Source organism: Ictalurus punctatus, chromosome 17, assembly GCF_001660625.3.
Source record: "Ictalurus punctatus breed USDA103 chromosome 17, Coco_2.0, whole genome shotgun sequence".
Lineage (NCBI taxonomy): Eukaryota > Metazoa > Chordata > Actinopteri > Siluriformes > Ictaluridae > Ictalurus > Ictalurus punctatus.
This window is the reverse complement of record NC_030432.2, coordinates 15,509,380-15,525,034: the sequence shown is the minus strand read 5'-3', so window position 1 is coordinate 15,525,034 and position 15,655 is coordinate 15,509,380. Positions and strand designations below refer to the sequence as shown.

Below are 15,655 nucleotides of genomic sequence, written 5' to 3'. Positions count from 1 at the left end.
ACTCCTGTGACTTATTTGTTCCTGGTGTACTCCAGTGGCAGGTCGGCCAATTACAACTACTCCAAAGTAAAAGGGGGGCAAAGAAGAAAGAGTAGGCATCCAGTAGAAACCGTGGGAAGCCTCATTTATTAAAAAGGAGCCTCTCACCATGCTATTTTAGCCAATCCACTTAGCCATACACCAACCAGTCAAGTGAACAGTAGGGAAACAACAAAGAGCAGGGATCAACAATATGCAGAAATGAAAAGATGAAATGAAAGATAATGAAAGATGGGATGAATATTAGAACAAACAAAAGCTAAGAGCCCAATCAAAGTCCTTACAACCTGGTCTCAGCTGGAAGCTAAATATTTTAGATGGAATTCTTTTGAAAAACATGAGAGGTAAATCGAAAATTAGCCTAAAACGCCTAGCCAAGGCATACCCAGTCAAATTAAATCTGTTCTCGAACCATTTGGAGTACATGCGGGGTTTTGGTCTCTTTTGACAACCTGACGCCCCCCCGAAGTTAGTCACAATAAGTGCTACCAGTATTGAGTAAAAGAAGTTTGAACACACTGAATCACATATCCAGCAATCTACAAAATGTATATTAATTTGTATTGTAATATGTATATTCATAATTGAAACTTTTGTGCACTTTTATGTGCTGTTGTGCCATTGTTTACAGAGCTTTACTCAGGGACTTTTAAAATGAAGCCGGCAACATTCAGCTCTCGCAATTCACATAGGAAAAAAGGAGGAAGGAGCTTCTCTTCAACACAGACTCTCGTTGTTTTTTGAAGCCTATAGACAGGACATGGAAGCGCCTATTGGTTCAAAAAAGGTGTCATTCGATAGGTCACAGCCCAGGGGGTATTTAGGAATTTACCGATAAAGGATTTTCACTCGGGCATTGAACCAATGAGGAGAGAATGACTCTGCAGCAGTGCATGGGCATTTACTGATGTAAAATGTGTTTTGGACTAAATATCTTTACATAATTGTAGTGTTTGGACCTTTGCCAGTGTAACAAGACTGTTTTTGTCAGGATGTTATGGCTCAGTGGACTGCTTTGAGGCTTCAAGTGTGAGTTGCCTCCTTTTGGTGTTTGTTTGTTTGTATGTTGGTGGCCTGACAAAGACATTGATTGTAGCTGCTGTTGTGATTGTATCTTTAAATGGTTTAGATCACAAGATTCTTAGCTTTCCACTATATATCGCCTGAGTACATATGTACTACGTATAGCTGTGTAAATGGCAAAGATCTCCTAATAACAAAAAAGTGTTAAAATTCTGACGGCGGGCCGCTGGAACACTAGGAGGCTACGAACCCAAATCGAAGTCCTTACAACCTGCTCTCAGTTGGAAGCTAAATATTCCCTTGAGTATTTTAGATGGAATCCACTGAAAGCAGGAGAGGTAAATCTATGAAATCATATAGCAAATGAAAATTTGTTTTTTCTATTTTATTTTAAGGATGTGTCCGGTATGCCCATGCTATGTCGACCTGTGCAGGAGGGAGGATGTGGCTTTGACTACAGGTTGGCCATGGCTATTCCTGACAAGTGGATCCAGGTGAGTTTGATTTCGTTTAAAATCGTATATGATATAACAGGGGGCATCGTGGCTTTGTGGTTAACATGTTTGCCTCACACCTCCAGGGTTGGGGGTTCGAATCCCTCCTCCGCCCTTTGTGTGTAGAACTTGCATGTTCTCCTCATGCTTTGGGGGTTTCCTCCGGGTACTCCGGTTTCTTCCCCCAGTCTAAAGACACAAGCTGTAGGCTAACTGGCATTTCCAAATTGCCCGTAGTGTGTGAATGGGTGTGCGATTGTGACCTGCAATGTGACCTCCACTTTGTGCCCCGAGTTCCCTGGGATTAGCTCTAGTCTCCTCGCGACCCTGCGCAGGATAATCACGGTGGTAGAGCAGTGGTTAAGACAGTGAACTCCTGATTGGAAGGTTGTGAGGAGGCCCTCAACTGCTCAGTTGTACAAAAGAGATAAATGGAAGTCACTCTGGGTAAGGCCGTCTGCCAAATGCCATAAACGTAAATGTATGTAAGCGGTATGGAAAATGGATGGATGTGACATAACAAACGCTTACCTTCCTGAATGTTTTATTAGTCTGCTTAACTGGTCTTCATCATAATATTTATCTGGCATACCACCAACCACCTGATGCATTTTTGTTCCTTAAATATCATTGCATTTAAGAATCTTATTAAATTTTATTAACAGAATGCTCAGAACCAGACCAGCCCACTGTCATTAAGCTACATGTATTATTTTTTATGTGTAATGATTATAGCATTTTCTTCAGTGAGGCAACTTAACTTTGTACAAAATGGGAACTAAAACGATTGAAAATGTTCAAAAAGATTGATGAAAATGTAGGTATAAAACAATGGGAAACAAAACACAACCACATAAGTAAGCAACACCTTCTGAAAAAGGTTGTATATAAGTGATCAAACTAAAATAGATCATACAAAGGCACTTGTTTAGGAGGCCAGATCTGAGTATTTCTGCCAAATACAGTACATATGCTGGATTCTTCATGCCGTACATGACTAGTGAATTCTGAAACAAAAGAACCTGATTTCCCATCAGCCTCCAATCCATGGGAGAGTCATTGACCATGTTGTATGTGGCACTCATCACGTAGACATTTTAGTCTCAGGATGGAGGGGTTGGTGTAAGTTTTTCAAGCCTACTTGCACAAAGTATCTAATTTCTCAAATGTTTATCATGGTTGTGACTCGGAAAGGAAGGTGCAATCTTGTACTTCTGCATAAATGTTGTTTTATTTTTATATAGGCTTTTTATAGAATTTTATATAGACTTTTTTTTTTTTTTATAAATTCAACCCTCATTTTTTTGGTTGTTTTAATTTGTTATTCATATTTTGATATGTTGCTGAAATATGTCCTGTATGTTCGGTCTGTCTGTCTGTCTGTCTCGCTGTCTGTAAATATGCAACTTTATATTTTCATGCATATCCAGGATGACTTTCCTGACCACTAACATAAATTAGCAATTTCATGTCCGTGTCTTCACCCTTTTGAATACATTGCCCTTGATCAGAAAACCTGAATTTTTTAACCACAGTTAGTTTGAGACTAGCTGTTCCATGAACACACAGTTAATATGTAAATAATTTACGACCACGTCCTGACATTACTGTGACAACTCCCTGAATTTATTTAAGTACAGAATGATGAGTTATCTGAGTGTCAGTGTTTGACAGTAATAAGTAGATACTTGCACTTCTCCCTCATCCTTTACAGAGAATCCATGGCTAATTAAAAGACGGGGGAAAAAAACAACGACGACGATTCAATTAACAGCCGTGTCACGTTTCTGGTACTTTTTTCTTCTTCACTTCAAGGATCTTTTTGGGTAGACTGGTAATTAGAAAAACCCAATATGTCCAAAAGCAAACTTTAAAAGATTTGTATGTAATTACCATCAAATGATGACCTTCCATTTTCTTCCAAATGTCAAGGACATATAGTGCATATTTACAAGGCCCTGTCATTCGAATCAATAGTTCTTTGCATAATGTGCTCACGGTATAAATTTGTGCAAAGCTTATTAACAAACCAAAAACACAACAGCAAAACCACAAACTACAAATACAACAACAGATCAGAAAAAAATGACTGCAACACCAAAATTGCACTTTATGATTTGCCGGAGTTTTGTTGAGTTAGTTTTATTTGTTTTTATTTGCTGTTGTGGTCTGTTAATGTGTTTTGCAGGTACTGGCCATCACACCTTCACCAAGACAATACTATCAGAGTTCAAATTTGAGCTTTTCTTGCTTTATATACCTCTCTGCTCTATGATTGACCCAGATTTGCATCATGCATAATTTTTCTTCACAACGTTTGTTTGAAATGCTGAAGATGATGATGGGGATTGATTCTGTACTATTTTTGTCGCACCCTACGGCCTAATACAATTTCATCTTCTTCTGGTTTTCAACATTTTGCAACGTATTGGTAGCAGGCTTTGTGCAAATACGTTGGAAATGGAAAAACTACTGGGTTTGTACAATAGTACTTGGTGGATACTAGGACATTTAACACTGATTATGTACAGTATGTGCATAGTTTAACTAATGTGAGAAATATTACATATAAATGTTATGCTTCAATAAATGCATGTAATTGTGGATAAAAAGAGTAAGTAAATGAAGGTAAAATTATATAGTTATTCTATTTTCACCTTTTAATGAAAGTGCTGCATCCAGACAAACTAACGTTACCATAGTTACCATACTGTACAATAAAGTGCTATTAGCAACAATGTGGGCTTGAGTCATGCAACTTGAACTCAAACGTTTTAGTTCTTCATTGATAGGCTAACCTAGTCCTTTTCACTATAAACTCGTAATTGTAGTCTTGCTTTTATATATTTATTTATATATATATATATATATATATATATATATATATATATATATATATATATATAAGTAGATGTAATGCGTATAGACCAGGGTTTCTCTCTTCAGAGCATGAGTCTTAATGGAGCACAAACATGCATTACTAACCAAGCCTACTCAAAGTACAAGACTTTTTTCCCCCTGGATGAAACAACTGGTAGATCTCTTTCATTCCAGATGACCTCTTCCTGGGCTGCGCTCTGCTAGCCCATCTCCAGCACATCCGCTCCACTGACTCACTCCAAGAGCCTGGTCTAGCCCCCATTTTTAACCCGACCCCCCCCGCGCTTCTCTACATTTACTTCTTCATACAAAGTTGTCCAGCATGCAATATTTATTTAAGGCCTTTCATCCGACACTGCTATCGATTTTATTCTGTTTCGGTACCTAAGAGACATTGCGGGCCAGTGCACTAAGACGGCCAAAGTTTTCGTCTGTGTGTATGTGTGAACGTTCTCTTGTGAGGTTGAGTGTGTTTTGACATTGTTTGGAAAGGTTTAAGTTGTGGAAGCCCAGTAAACTTGCCTCCGTCTGAAGTGAGCAAAAAAGTGTTCAAAGTTTCTGAAATTCCTATGTTAACTATCTTCCATTAATTTCCTGAAGACAGATCATTAATCAAAATCATTAAAGACACTGTAAAAATTGATCCGTTATTTGAATATAGAGTGCCTTTGTTAAATATTCATCCCCCTCGAACATTTTGTGTTGTAACAACCTGAAACTAAAATGGAATTAATTGGGATTATATCTGTATCAGTGCTCAAAGCGGGCCAGTACTCCCCAGTACGCAGTACCAGCACTTCTACAGCTTATTCTTTGGCGTACCATGACTTTTTCTTGCATACCACCACTTCTCAAAAGCTGCCTTTACTCTCTTCTGCTTTCTCCATATCAGGTTCTGGGTGATTTCATAATTACCCTGCATAAACTACATTACCCAGGGGGCACTACGTGATGCTCACCTGTTCCTGTTCTCTCTACAAGTCTTGAGATGATATCTTTTTTTTTAAAAACATTAATGCTAGTTTATCGTTATGCAATGTAAAGTTAATGCTAATCTAAGTAACGTTTTTGACAATAATTTTGGCCTGGCTCCAAAAGGGCACAAAGAGAACTCCAGTCAGACAATGACTACGTTTATATACACATCAAATTCTATTTAAGGTCTGTATTCAGGTTGTAGCCATATCCAGAATACGATGTTTATATGCATAACAATGTTTATATTGCTGTATACATGGTTGTAAGTATGCCTGAGTTCCCATTCCTAAACACCTAGCCAACAGCTAAGAATGTTGGCACCCACAATTCCTTGCAAACGGAGCATGTAACATATTTCCGATTAACACGTACATAATATAATAATAAAACTAATAGGGTATATAGTATCCTACAGATATTGTGTTATTATATTATATATTTTTATTCTATTTATAAAATTAATAGTTTTAACAAGTGGTGGTCCATTTGAGTAAATAAATTTATGTTGTGAGCATCAGCGATATCTCCTAGTATCTCTTATTTGCTGTAGAAATTCAGAATGCAATACTCCATGATTAGCCGATTCACACGCCAGCATGTGTTAAGGGGAGTACTGGGACTTTTTTCCACTTCAAGCACTGGATTATATGCCATGGAAAGTATTGACAACATAAGTATTCACCTTCCGTGTTTCTATTAGAAGTCACATGATTTGAATGGAGCATACCTGTGTGCAATTAAGGTGTCACGTGATCTCAGTATAATGACACCTCTTCCTGCAAGGCAAGGTAAGTTTGTTAGAGAGCAAATCTAAATGAACAGTATCACGAAGAACAAGGAGCTATGGAAATTAGTCCAGGACAGACTACTGCAAAGTGTCAGTCAGGGTTTAGTAATAAAAATATCCCAAACTTTTCACGTCCCTTGGAGCACAAATAAATCCATTATTAAACATGGAAAGAATATGCCACAAATGTGACTCTACCTAGTTCAGGCCATCCATAATAAGTTAGTGACCAGGTAAAGAAGGGATTAGCCAGAGAAGCAACCAAGATACCAAATAGTGCAATGATTGAAGGCACAGTGATACAGATGTATACATCTAGCATATATGCAAAGATTCATAGCCTGAAAAAGACACCAGTTGGTTAAGTTTAGCAAGTGGAATTTTCCCCCATTCATGCATTATGCATTGCTTCAGCTGTGCAACTGTACTGGGCCTTCGTTGCTTTATTTTGCGCTTCATAATGCGCCACACATTCTCAATAGGAGAGGTCAGGACTGCAGGCAGGCCATGCTAGCTCCCGCACTCTCTGCTTACACAACCATGCGCTTGTAATACGGGAAGAATGGGGTTTGGCATTGTCCTGCTCTGGATGACAGCGTATGTTGCTCCAAAATGTGTACATATCTTTCTGCATTAATGGTGCCCTCACAGATGTGCAAGTTCCCCATACCATGACAGACGCTGGCTTTTGGACTTGACACTGATAACAGTTTGGATGGTCCTTTTCCCCTTTGGCCTAGAGAACACGACGGCTGTTTTGTCCACAAACCCAATTCCATGGTGCTACTGTCCATCTCAGATGAGACCGAGCCCAGAGAAGCCAACAGCGCTTCTGGACAGTGTTGATGTATGGTTTCTGCCTTAACTTGCATCTGTGGATGCAGCGGCGAATGGTGTTGATTAACAAAGGTTTACCAAAGTATTCCCGAGTCCATGTCAGGATATCCATTATAGATTCGTGATGTTTTTTAAGTGTGAGGGATCAGAGATCACGCGCATTCAGAAGTGGTTTTGCCCTTTGCCCTAACTCGGTTTACTAACCGAGATTTGACCAGATTCCTTGCACTGTAGAAGGTGAAATGCCCAAAATCCTACTGATTTGTTTTTGGGGAATGCCGTTTTCAAAGTGTTGGATTATTCGACCCATTAGTCGACCCATCCTTGCTCTTGAAGGACTAGACCTTTTTTGGAGGCTCCTTGTATACTATGATTAGACGATTTTCGCCTGTTTCACATCACCACCTTATTTCAACTTGCCACATGGCTATTAGTCCTAAATCGCCCCTGTCCTGACTTTTTTGGAATGTGTTGCATGCATCAATTTCATAATAAATGTTTATCTTCAAAAACTATGCAGTTGATTTAGGTAAAATATCAAATACCTTGTCTTTTATATATTAGGCAAATAATTACAAAGTAATTGCACAGAAATCAAGGACGGCCTTTAGACCCTCACGAAAGAGATAGACACAGGTCAGTTTGGAGTGGACAGTGAAACACTTTTCACCACTGATCCCGGACACGTGGTGAGATTCTGCAATACAAAGGCACTCAGACATCAGAGAAGAATGTGCAGGTGCTCTGAAGTTCAAGACCTAAGTTAGCATGCAGGTGTGTGGTTTTGAACCAGGGTGTGCAGATAATGTGTTGTAAAGCCCTTTGAGGTCCCAAATGCAAAGACAAGTGTGTTGAATTTGATTCTTGCTTTGGGAGGTTATGAACCAGAAAGCATTCTGAATGCTCTGTAGAGGAGCTACTGCATATTAATGGGTTCAGCTCTAGGAATAACTACAACTTGTATAAGAAGTTGAGCAGATTCTGTAGCAAGAAATGGTCATACTGTTTCGTTGTAGAGAAGAAATCTGTAGGATCTGGTGATTTTGTTAAACCTTTAATAATAATAATAATAATAATAATAATAATACATTTTCTTTCTAACATGCTTTTCAATTACCTAATTATGCTTACAAAAGTTCCTGCGTCACAATTTGCATACTATCCACACTAAATAGTATCTGAGATGAGAATTAATGTGTCCTAAATCGTACTATGTTGAAATGAGGATCCCAAAGGTCTACTATTTCTGGTAGATTTTTGAAGTGTGGATCTGTGAACACTTTTTCAGCTAATTTTGCCGACAACTCCTTGCGCGAGGGAGGAGAATTTTTGTCACAGTTTGATTCGACAAATTCAAGGATGCATTTTAGAGGTGTAAATGAAATGTGGAAAAATAATCCAAGATAATGATGAATTAAATTATATCGTATCAATTATATAAAGAATAATTAATGAAGAAAAGCTGAAATGCATCGAGGAGTTTGTTTACAGTGACACTGACTACATTTGCATGGACAGCAGTCATTTAATTATTGAGCTTATTCTGAGTAAGACAGTATTGTGATTTAAGGTGTTTACATGAGTCGCTTTTAGAATACTCCTTTCATGTTCCTGTTTTACCTGTTATAGAACATAGATCGATTAACAGCACACGTCATTACGTCACCACGCCACGCCGTCCGACGTTCCCTCCAGAATTTCACGCATCAACATACAGTTCGTCTTCGTTATGGTACCGTATACAGTTTTGGGTATTTCATTTTTAATTTTACGAACACTTCAAGTCCAGTCAATTATTTGTCATGCTGTACGTGCAAATAGACGACTGCTTGAAGCCGTGGACTGTGTCTGAAATCGCATACTTACCTACTATATAGTAGCCTAAATATAGGTATTTCTCGTACTATATAGTAGGTAAGTACATGGTTTCGGACGCAGCTGTACTCTCTTGTTTGCCGTCAAATGGTTGAGCACTGCCGTGTGTGTATGTGTCCTATCACAAAATGCGGTGAAAACTCCCACATGACATTAATAGTGTGATTAAGGTGTGTACATGTCTGTAACGCATGTCGATAATGCGACTGAAACAGGAATACTCCACATATCTTAATTCGATTTGTGTTTACTTCGAGTATGACTTTAATCGGATTAAGGTCATCAATAAGCGCTGTTTAAATGGTAGTTTCTTAATCAGATTATTGTCTTAATCAGGTTAATATTGGATTATTTTTGTCCATGTAAACGTACTGAGTGTTCTCTTCTGGGCAACAATCTTCTGTTACATGACTTGGTAGTACGTTATAATATTTGCATACTCTTTTAATACACACTCAAAAGTATCTCGTTTTAAAAAGAGCATGTACTTTTAGTACATAGTATAAGTTTGCCTATTGGGACACAGGGTTAGTGTTCCGTTTGAGACAATACTACCCTTCTAAATACACACACTAGACTGTAGAGTGCATAGTGTCTTTTGGGATATGTCATTTGGGACACGACTAGAGTAAAACAATTAACAGCCAACCAGAATGAGCTAAGTTGCAGAAATATTAAAAGCTTGGGAGATTGGTTGGTCTTGAGGCAAGATTTAAACAAGGAGTGTGTTTGAGTGCAATTGGGATTGTCTTTGTCTAAAATTACACCAAGATTCTTAGCCATGTGTGCTGCATGGCTTTGAGGGGTGTCAGTATTGATCGACAGGTCCAGCAAAGGAGAGTTTCCACTGATAAATCAGTATTGTCCAGTTTGAGTTTCTTATGTCACACACTCCTTGAATTTAAAGTAGACGGTTCATCTAAACGCATGCTTTTGGGGCGGAGGAAACCAGAAAACCCTGAGAAACCAGTGTGGACCTGAGAACATGTGAAACTCCACACTGACAGTAGCCTGAGGTCATGATTCATGCCATCCAGAAATGATTTGATCTTCAGAAAATATCTGCCGTGAGCAGCAGCAACCGTTGGGGTTGTGAAAAATGTATTTAAAATGATACCATTTCTGACGAAGCTGCACACACTCTCCCCCTAACCCTTCTTGATTAATCAGACTTCTGTCACTGCCAGAGTAATGCTTGTTCCCCTCACCCTGCGCGAAATTAAGTTGTCCTATTAGGAAAAGCCGATCAGGCATGCAGCACAAGTTTGGCCAGATTGTATCTGATTACCACTCTGAAATTCTATTGCTTCTAATGGATAATGTTACAAAAGCCCTCTAATTTAGCAAGCGCCCTTCCCTGCAGCTCTGCTAGATTGAAATGTAATAGAAATAATTAGCTGAAGCCTGGAATGAGGTGTATCAACAAGGATGAGAAGAACGGAAGCGGTGTCTCTTGGTCCTGCAGAGCAGCTCTGTGTATAAGTCACCTCTGTCTACAGCACCGTCTCTGTCTAATCAATTTTAATATTATTATAAATTACAGTACGTCTCTATTTTATGTCAATAGGATAGGATTCCCACACCACAGGAAGTGTAATTCAATCTGGGTGTTACGTTAACTGGTGGAGATGAGGGTGGTATATAACAGCAGGAGATAAAGACATACATGCTTCTCCCATTCTGCCTTTTCTCTGCTAGTCATCAGGGGTCCTGATTCTCGAACTGAAACTCTTTGGACTTTGTCCCATTTTTGTGTTTTCAAACTAATTGCTCTCAGTGGGCTTCTGCATGAGTGAAGAGTCTGAAGTGCAACGTGATTTATTTATTTTTTTTAAAGTTTGGAAAGCGGAAGTAAAAGGGAAACTCTTGGCGTGTGTTTTTATTAAGAGGCGAAAGAGCCGCAGATGGACTTTGTGTTCACCGTGTGCATATACTGTATAAAGTCAAGTGTTTATTTCTCTTCACTGGTTGCGAGCATGTATATTTTATCTGAGTCAAGCTTGAATGTCTTTTTAAAAATGCTTGATTTCAGGATTTGGAAAGTGCTCAATATTCAGTAGAAAATCTGAGTTTTTTCCATTATAAGTTACCGGATAACGTTCAAACTAGTGAAGTTTGTTTATGTGCACCGAGCCTGTAGTACTGAATAAATTTACTTGACGAAGTGAGATGTCAGGTCTGATCTTATCATTGAGTGTTGAGGGTATAAGCATCAGACTCTTACCTGCTCTCTGACACTACATTCTTTCCCTCAGCTGCCAGTCCAGCTTAAATTGGCCAGAAATGGAAAGTTCTAGGTTATGGTGCTTACAGAATGGGCCAAATAAGTTCACTTCACCCGTGAAGTGCCTTGAAACGCATAGCATTTATTCACTGTGTTGACGTATTTTCCACTGAAACAGGAAGTCCGGGCTGGACATATGGAGTGGTTCCAACCCCTTTCTAAAACAGCCAATAGGGTTTAGCTTACCTCACCGCCGGGAAACTTGCAACTGTTGGGGGTGGGACACTTCAGATTCTAGAGAGCATTTGATTGGACAGAAAGTCTGACGCGAAGCCGTGGTGCAGAATGATGTCATCAAAATTGTTGATCCGTATTGGTGGTAGCGAGAGAAGGTAAATGTTGAGAGCATATATCTTGTACATGCGAATTCAGTCATTGTTTTGGAGCACACTAGATTATTGATATACTTCATGCTACCATATTCATACTAAAAGCCACAAAACAAAACTTTGAATTCATGGGGATATTAAGAATATAGGAATGCTAAGAATAACTAGCTATCATTGTTTCAAGAATAGATTTCTTCTAAATGTAGTTATATCTTTTCAAAATCATGTGCAATGAGCCTAAATGTTGGTTCTTATAATTGGGGAAATAATCTAAATATCCACCGTCAAAGAGCTGTAAAAAGGATTATATCAGTTTTATTCTAGAAAATTCGGTATCTAGTAATGTTGCTAAATGAGTATGCGTATTGTTTGCTAATTTTCTTTTCCCACCTCTCTCCAGGCGTTACACCCACAAAAAAATAAAAGCTGTATTTTAAATAGTCAAGTCAGTAAATAGCCATTCAGCATGTTTAAGACTTAAGTGTATGTATGTGCATGTTCCTCAGAACTCTCCCTAAGCTTCAGGCATGCAGTAGCTGTACGATGCAGACATGGCCTCCTTCTAGTTCTTTTGTTGTCAGAAGTGATTGTTTGCGATTCACCTGCTGTCTGTTTCTCTATCATGCCCCTATCGATTGTGCATCTGTGTGGTAATAAAAAGGTTTCCTTGTGTGTCACTCTCCTGTCCATCCCTTGTCACGGTGAACAAGACATGCTATCAGGCTGACAGGGTGTGCAGACCTAACCACTAATCCTGATAACCCTGAGTTAAACTATGAAGTCAGTAAAAGTTTATCCCTATTGTAAAAAGTATAGTTTGGGCGGAAAGCAGTGTGGCTGTCTTGAAAATCCAAACAAATACATTGCTTCTTCTCTGATCCCTATAAACCATATCCCCAAATTCACACAGTGCTGCATGGAATGTCTGAATGCTAGATGGGGTGCTTTCTGAACATGATTGACAGCAAGTAGAGACACCTCATTTTCCTCATAAGATATTAATGCTCCACACGAATTGTTTTTCGCTCATACGAACAGCCTGGGGCTGCCACTGAGACCGAACTGTTTCATTTGAGCGGATATTTTATTGACTTATAAATGTGAGGAGAGCTTATGCTACACTCAAATCCGGTTGTTTTTCCATGTTTACAAGATCATTCTATATAAACAGCTCTCTCTTGAGGTATTTACCACCCTGGAAGTCGAAATTTGCTAATCGTTTACAAGTTTATGAGATGCGATGCAGGGTTGGTGTTTAACAATACGGTGTCAGCTATGAAAGTTTGCGTTGCTAAGCGTTTGCTCGATGCTAAGTGTAATTACTGGGCCATTTTAACTGTATGTTGTTTTTCTTAGTAATTTATCAGCATATCTGAGGGAAATGTTGACATTCCTGACAGTTCTATCCCATCGCCAGTGTCTTTCTGATTGATGTTTTTCATGTAAAGGACCTGCTAACTAGCTGAACTGTAAGCTACAGTCATTCGCTAGTTTATGCACCACATAGCATACAGTATATATTTCCCAGTTGGTAACTAGAGTCATTTTTAGGGCTTTATCACTTGAACAGTAAATATATCGTCTGTTCACTTTCCCTCGTCGAAATCACGACGTCCATCTGAACCCTCTGTTATTACAAAAGTCTTCAGACCATGCTTTTAACTTAATGTGAAGTAAGTCTTTGACGTGAAGCATATGGTTTTGTTCTGGTTTTTAAGCAACCCTGATCATGTTAAGCAAGGCTGTGCCATAAGTAATTAATGTAAATGCTGAATAGTTATTAAATATAATTACTAGATTCATCTGTATTTCAAGCCTTTCAGTTCTGTGTAATATATTGCCTGTAGCATATGAATAAGGAAGCTACACATACAGATGGCAGTTTTATAAGATCGTAGCAAGATATTCTGGCAAATAGTCTGCACGTATATAGAGCTTTTTTTTTTTAACCTTGGCGGGTCTACAAAGCGCTCTCATTCACCCGTTCACACACCAATGGTAGCAGAGGCGCTAACTTGCCATCGGGAGCAACTTGGGGTTCAGTGTCTTGCCCAAAGACACTTCGGCATGTGGAGTCACGTGGGCCGGGAATCGAACCACCAACCCTACGCTTAGTGGACAACCCGCTCTACCACCTGAGCCACAGCTGCTCATTACAGCCGATTTTAGTCCTACAGATGTTTGTTGCTCCTTCGAGTCTTGTTTCTGGTAGTCATAATCCCAATTTTCATGAGTTCAGCAGTGTGGAATTTGCATTTTGGGATCTCCGGCATCAGGCAGGTGTAAAATTCATGACTGACAGTGCTGCAGTGTTTGTGTGTGTGTGTGTTTTTAAAGGGAAATAATAGATCTTTGAAACATTTCTTGAATTCTCGATTCCAGGGACGTGAGTAATTGTGTCCAGGCAGTAATAATGGAATTCCACGCAGACATATAAACAAATACTAGGGAGTTGTTTTGAACAAATGCATCTAGTAGCAGTTCGTGGACCACATTTGGATGGTACATTGCTGTTCAATAAGGGAGCAGTGTACATTCATCATTTGCAGAGAAGATTTTATTACTTTCCGCCATCTCCTCTACTCCACTGTAATCCTGACCTTGAGGCACATTATCGTTCAGTGGAGCTGCAGTAAGACTGCCGAGCAGGGGACCGCAGCAGGGAGATGAAAGCTAGCTCTACTGAAATCAAAGACTCAGCCAGATGCCTGGGTGTATTAGACCTTAGAACGAGCGCATGGAAAGAATGGGAAGTAAGCATGAGGAGCGTACATCCACGAAGCAGTGTGGGACTCCAAGTCTCCAATCAGAATATGAAATATTGTTTTGCTTCCTCCACAAAAACGGTGATGTGTGTTCTTTCTCTCGCCTGTTTTCCCAACAGATCTTGAAGGAATTCAAGGATGAAGACTGGAACATCGACACCATCGTGCACACTCTGACCAACAGGCGCTATGGAGAGAAATGCATTGCGTATGCCGAGAGCCATGACCAGGTAGTGCCTCCGTAACCCCCATTCCCCATACAGGGCAGAGAGGACCAAATGTAATCCAATGTGTTATTTGGGATGGAAATTGGTGTCACCATAGGTTGAGGGACTCTAGGGGAGCGGGCCGAATTAGAAACCAACGTCTGCTTCATTTGTGCACTCGCACGCTTCACAACTTTAAAAAAATAATAAAATAAAAATAATAATTCTTTCTTTTCTTCGCCATCATCATCGTCATCATCATGAGGCAATGGCTACAGGTGCTTAAATCCTATATGACCAGTTTAGCACACAAATACATGTTTTTACTGAAACCATCATTAGTTACTTATTCTACTCGTATGGTATTACATGGAACATGAACTCCAGTGCAACAGAGTGAGATCAATATTTTTTTATAATATGCTAAAGCTCTGTGAAGCAGGTGATGAGGTAGAAAGGCACCTTGTACACTGCAAAAATGCCTTTCTTGAATCATGCAAGACACATGTAAATCAAGGAAGAAAAAAAAATCTGCCAATGGGGTAAGCAAAACTGACTTGGTAAGAACTCTTGAAAATAACAAATATCTAGTCACTAAAACATTCTGTTGGGGTTTTAAAACTAGATCAAAATGCCAAAGTTTAAGCAAGTTGTGCTTATTACAAGCAATGAAAACTCGTTTATTCAAGATAGACTTATTTAAAATGAGTATTTGGGTCTCTTGATTGAGTTGACTTTAAGAATTTATGCCTGAATCTAAGATTAATAATTATCAACAAAAGAAAACGCTTACAGTAAATCACAATTTCTTCACAGAGCATGGTCATGTGACATGCTGGGGCTGATGGGTAATGTAGTTCAATGTGGATTTACAGTATAACCGTGTCACATAGCTGTTCACTGAAAAATAAGGAAAAATATCTTGTTCCTCTGCTGGGACATTATGCAAGCAGTTGTTGTAGCTTGTTACTGGTTAAATCTAACTCGATAGTAGATGGGATGTTTTTCTTAAGACAAAGGTAGATATATTTTCTTAAAATGAGATTACTTTTCTAATGCAAAACATGCTTGACGAGATTATTTTTCTTTTTACACTTAAAATAAGACTAATTTCCCAGAAACAAGGCGCTTTTTTTCTTTCTTTCTTTCTTTTTTCTT

The 15,655-nt window shown here is 39.0% G+C and overlaps 1 protein-coding gene across 2 annotated transcripts in view; it reads left to right on the top strand.

Moving 5' to 3' along the window:
• gbe1b (glucan (1,4-alpha-), branching enzyme 1b) overlaps positions 1-15,655 on the top strand; it is a 138,626-nt gene that overhangs the window by 64,206 nt on the left and 58,765 nt on the right. For both annotated transcript variants that reach the window (XM_047161562.2, XM_017490921.3), the window contains 2 exons: positions 1,458-1,556; positions 14,411-14,521. In XM_047161562.2, the coding sequence (XP_047017518.1) occupies positions 1,458-1,556; positions 14,411-14,521 (210 nt within the window). The remainder of the gene's footprint in view (positions 1-1,457; positions 1,557-14,410; positions 14,522-15,655) is intronic.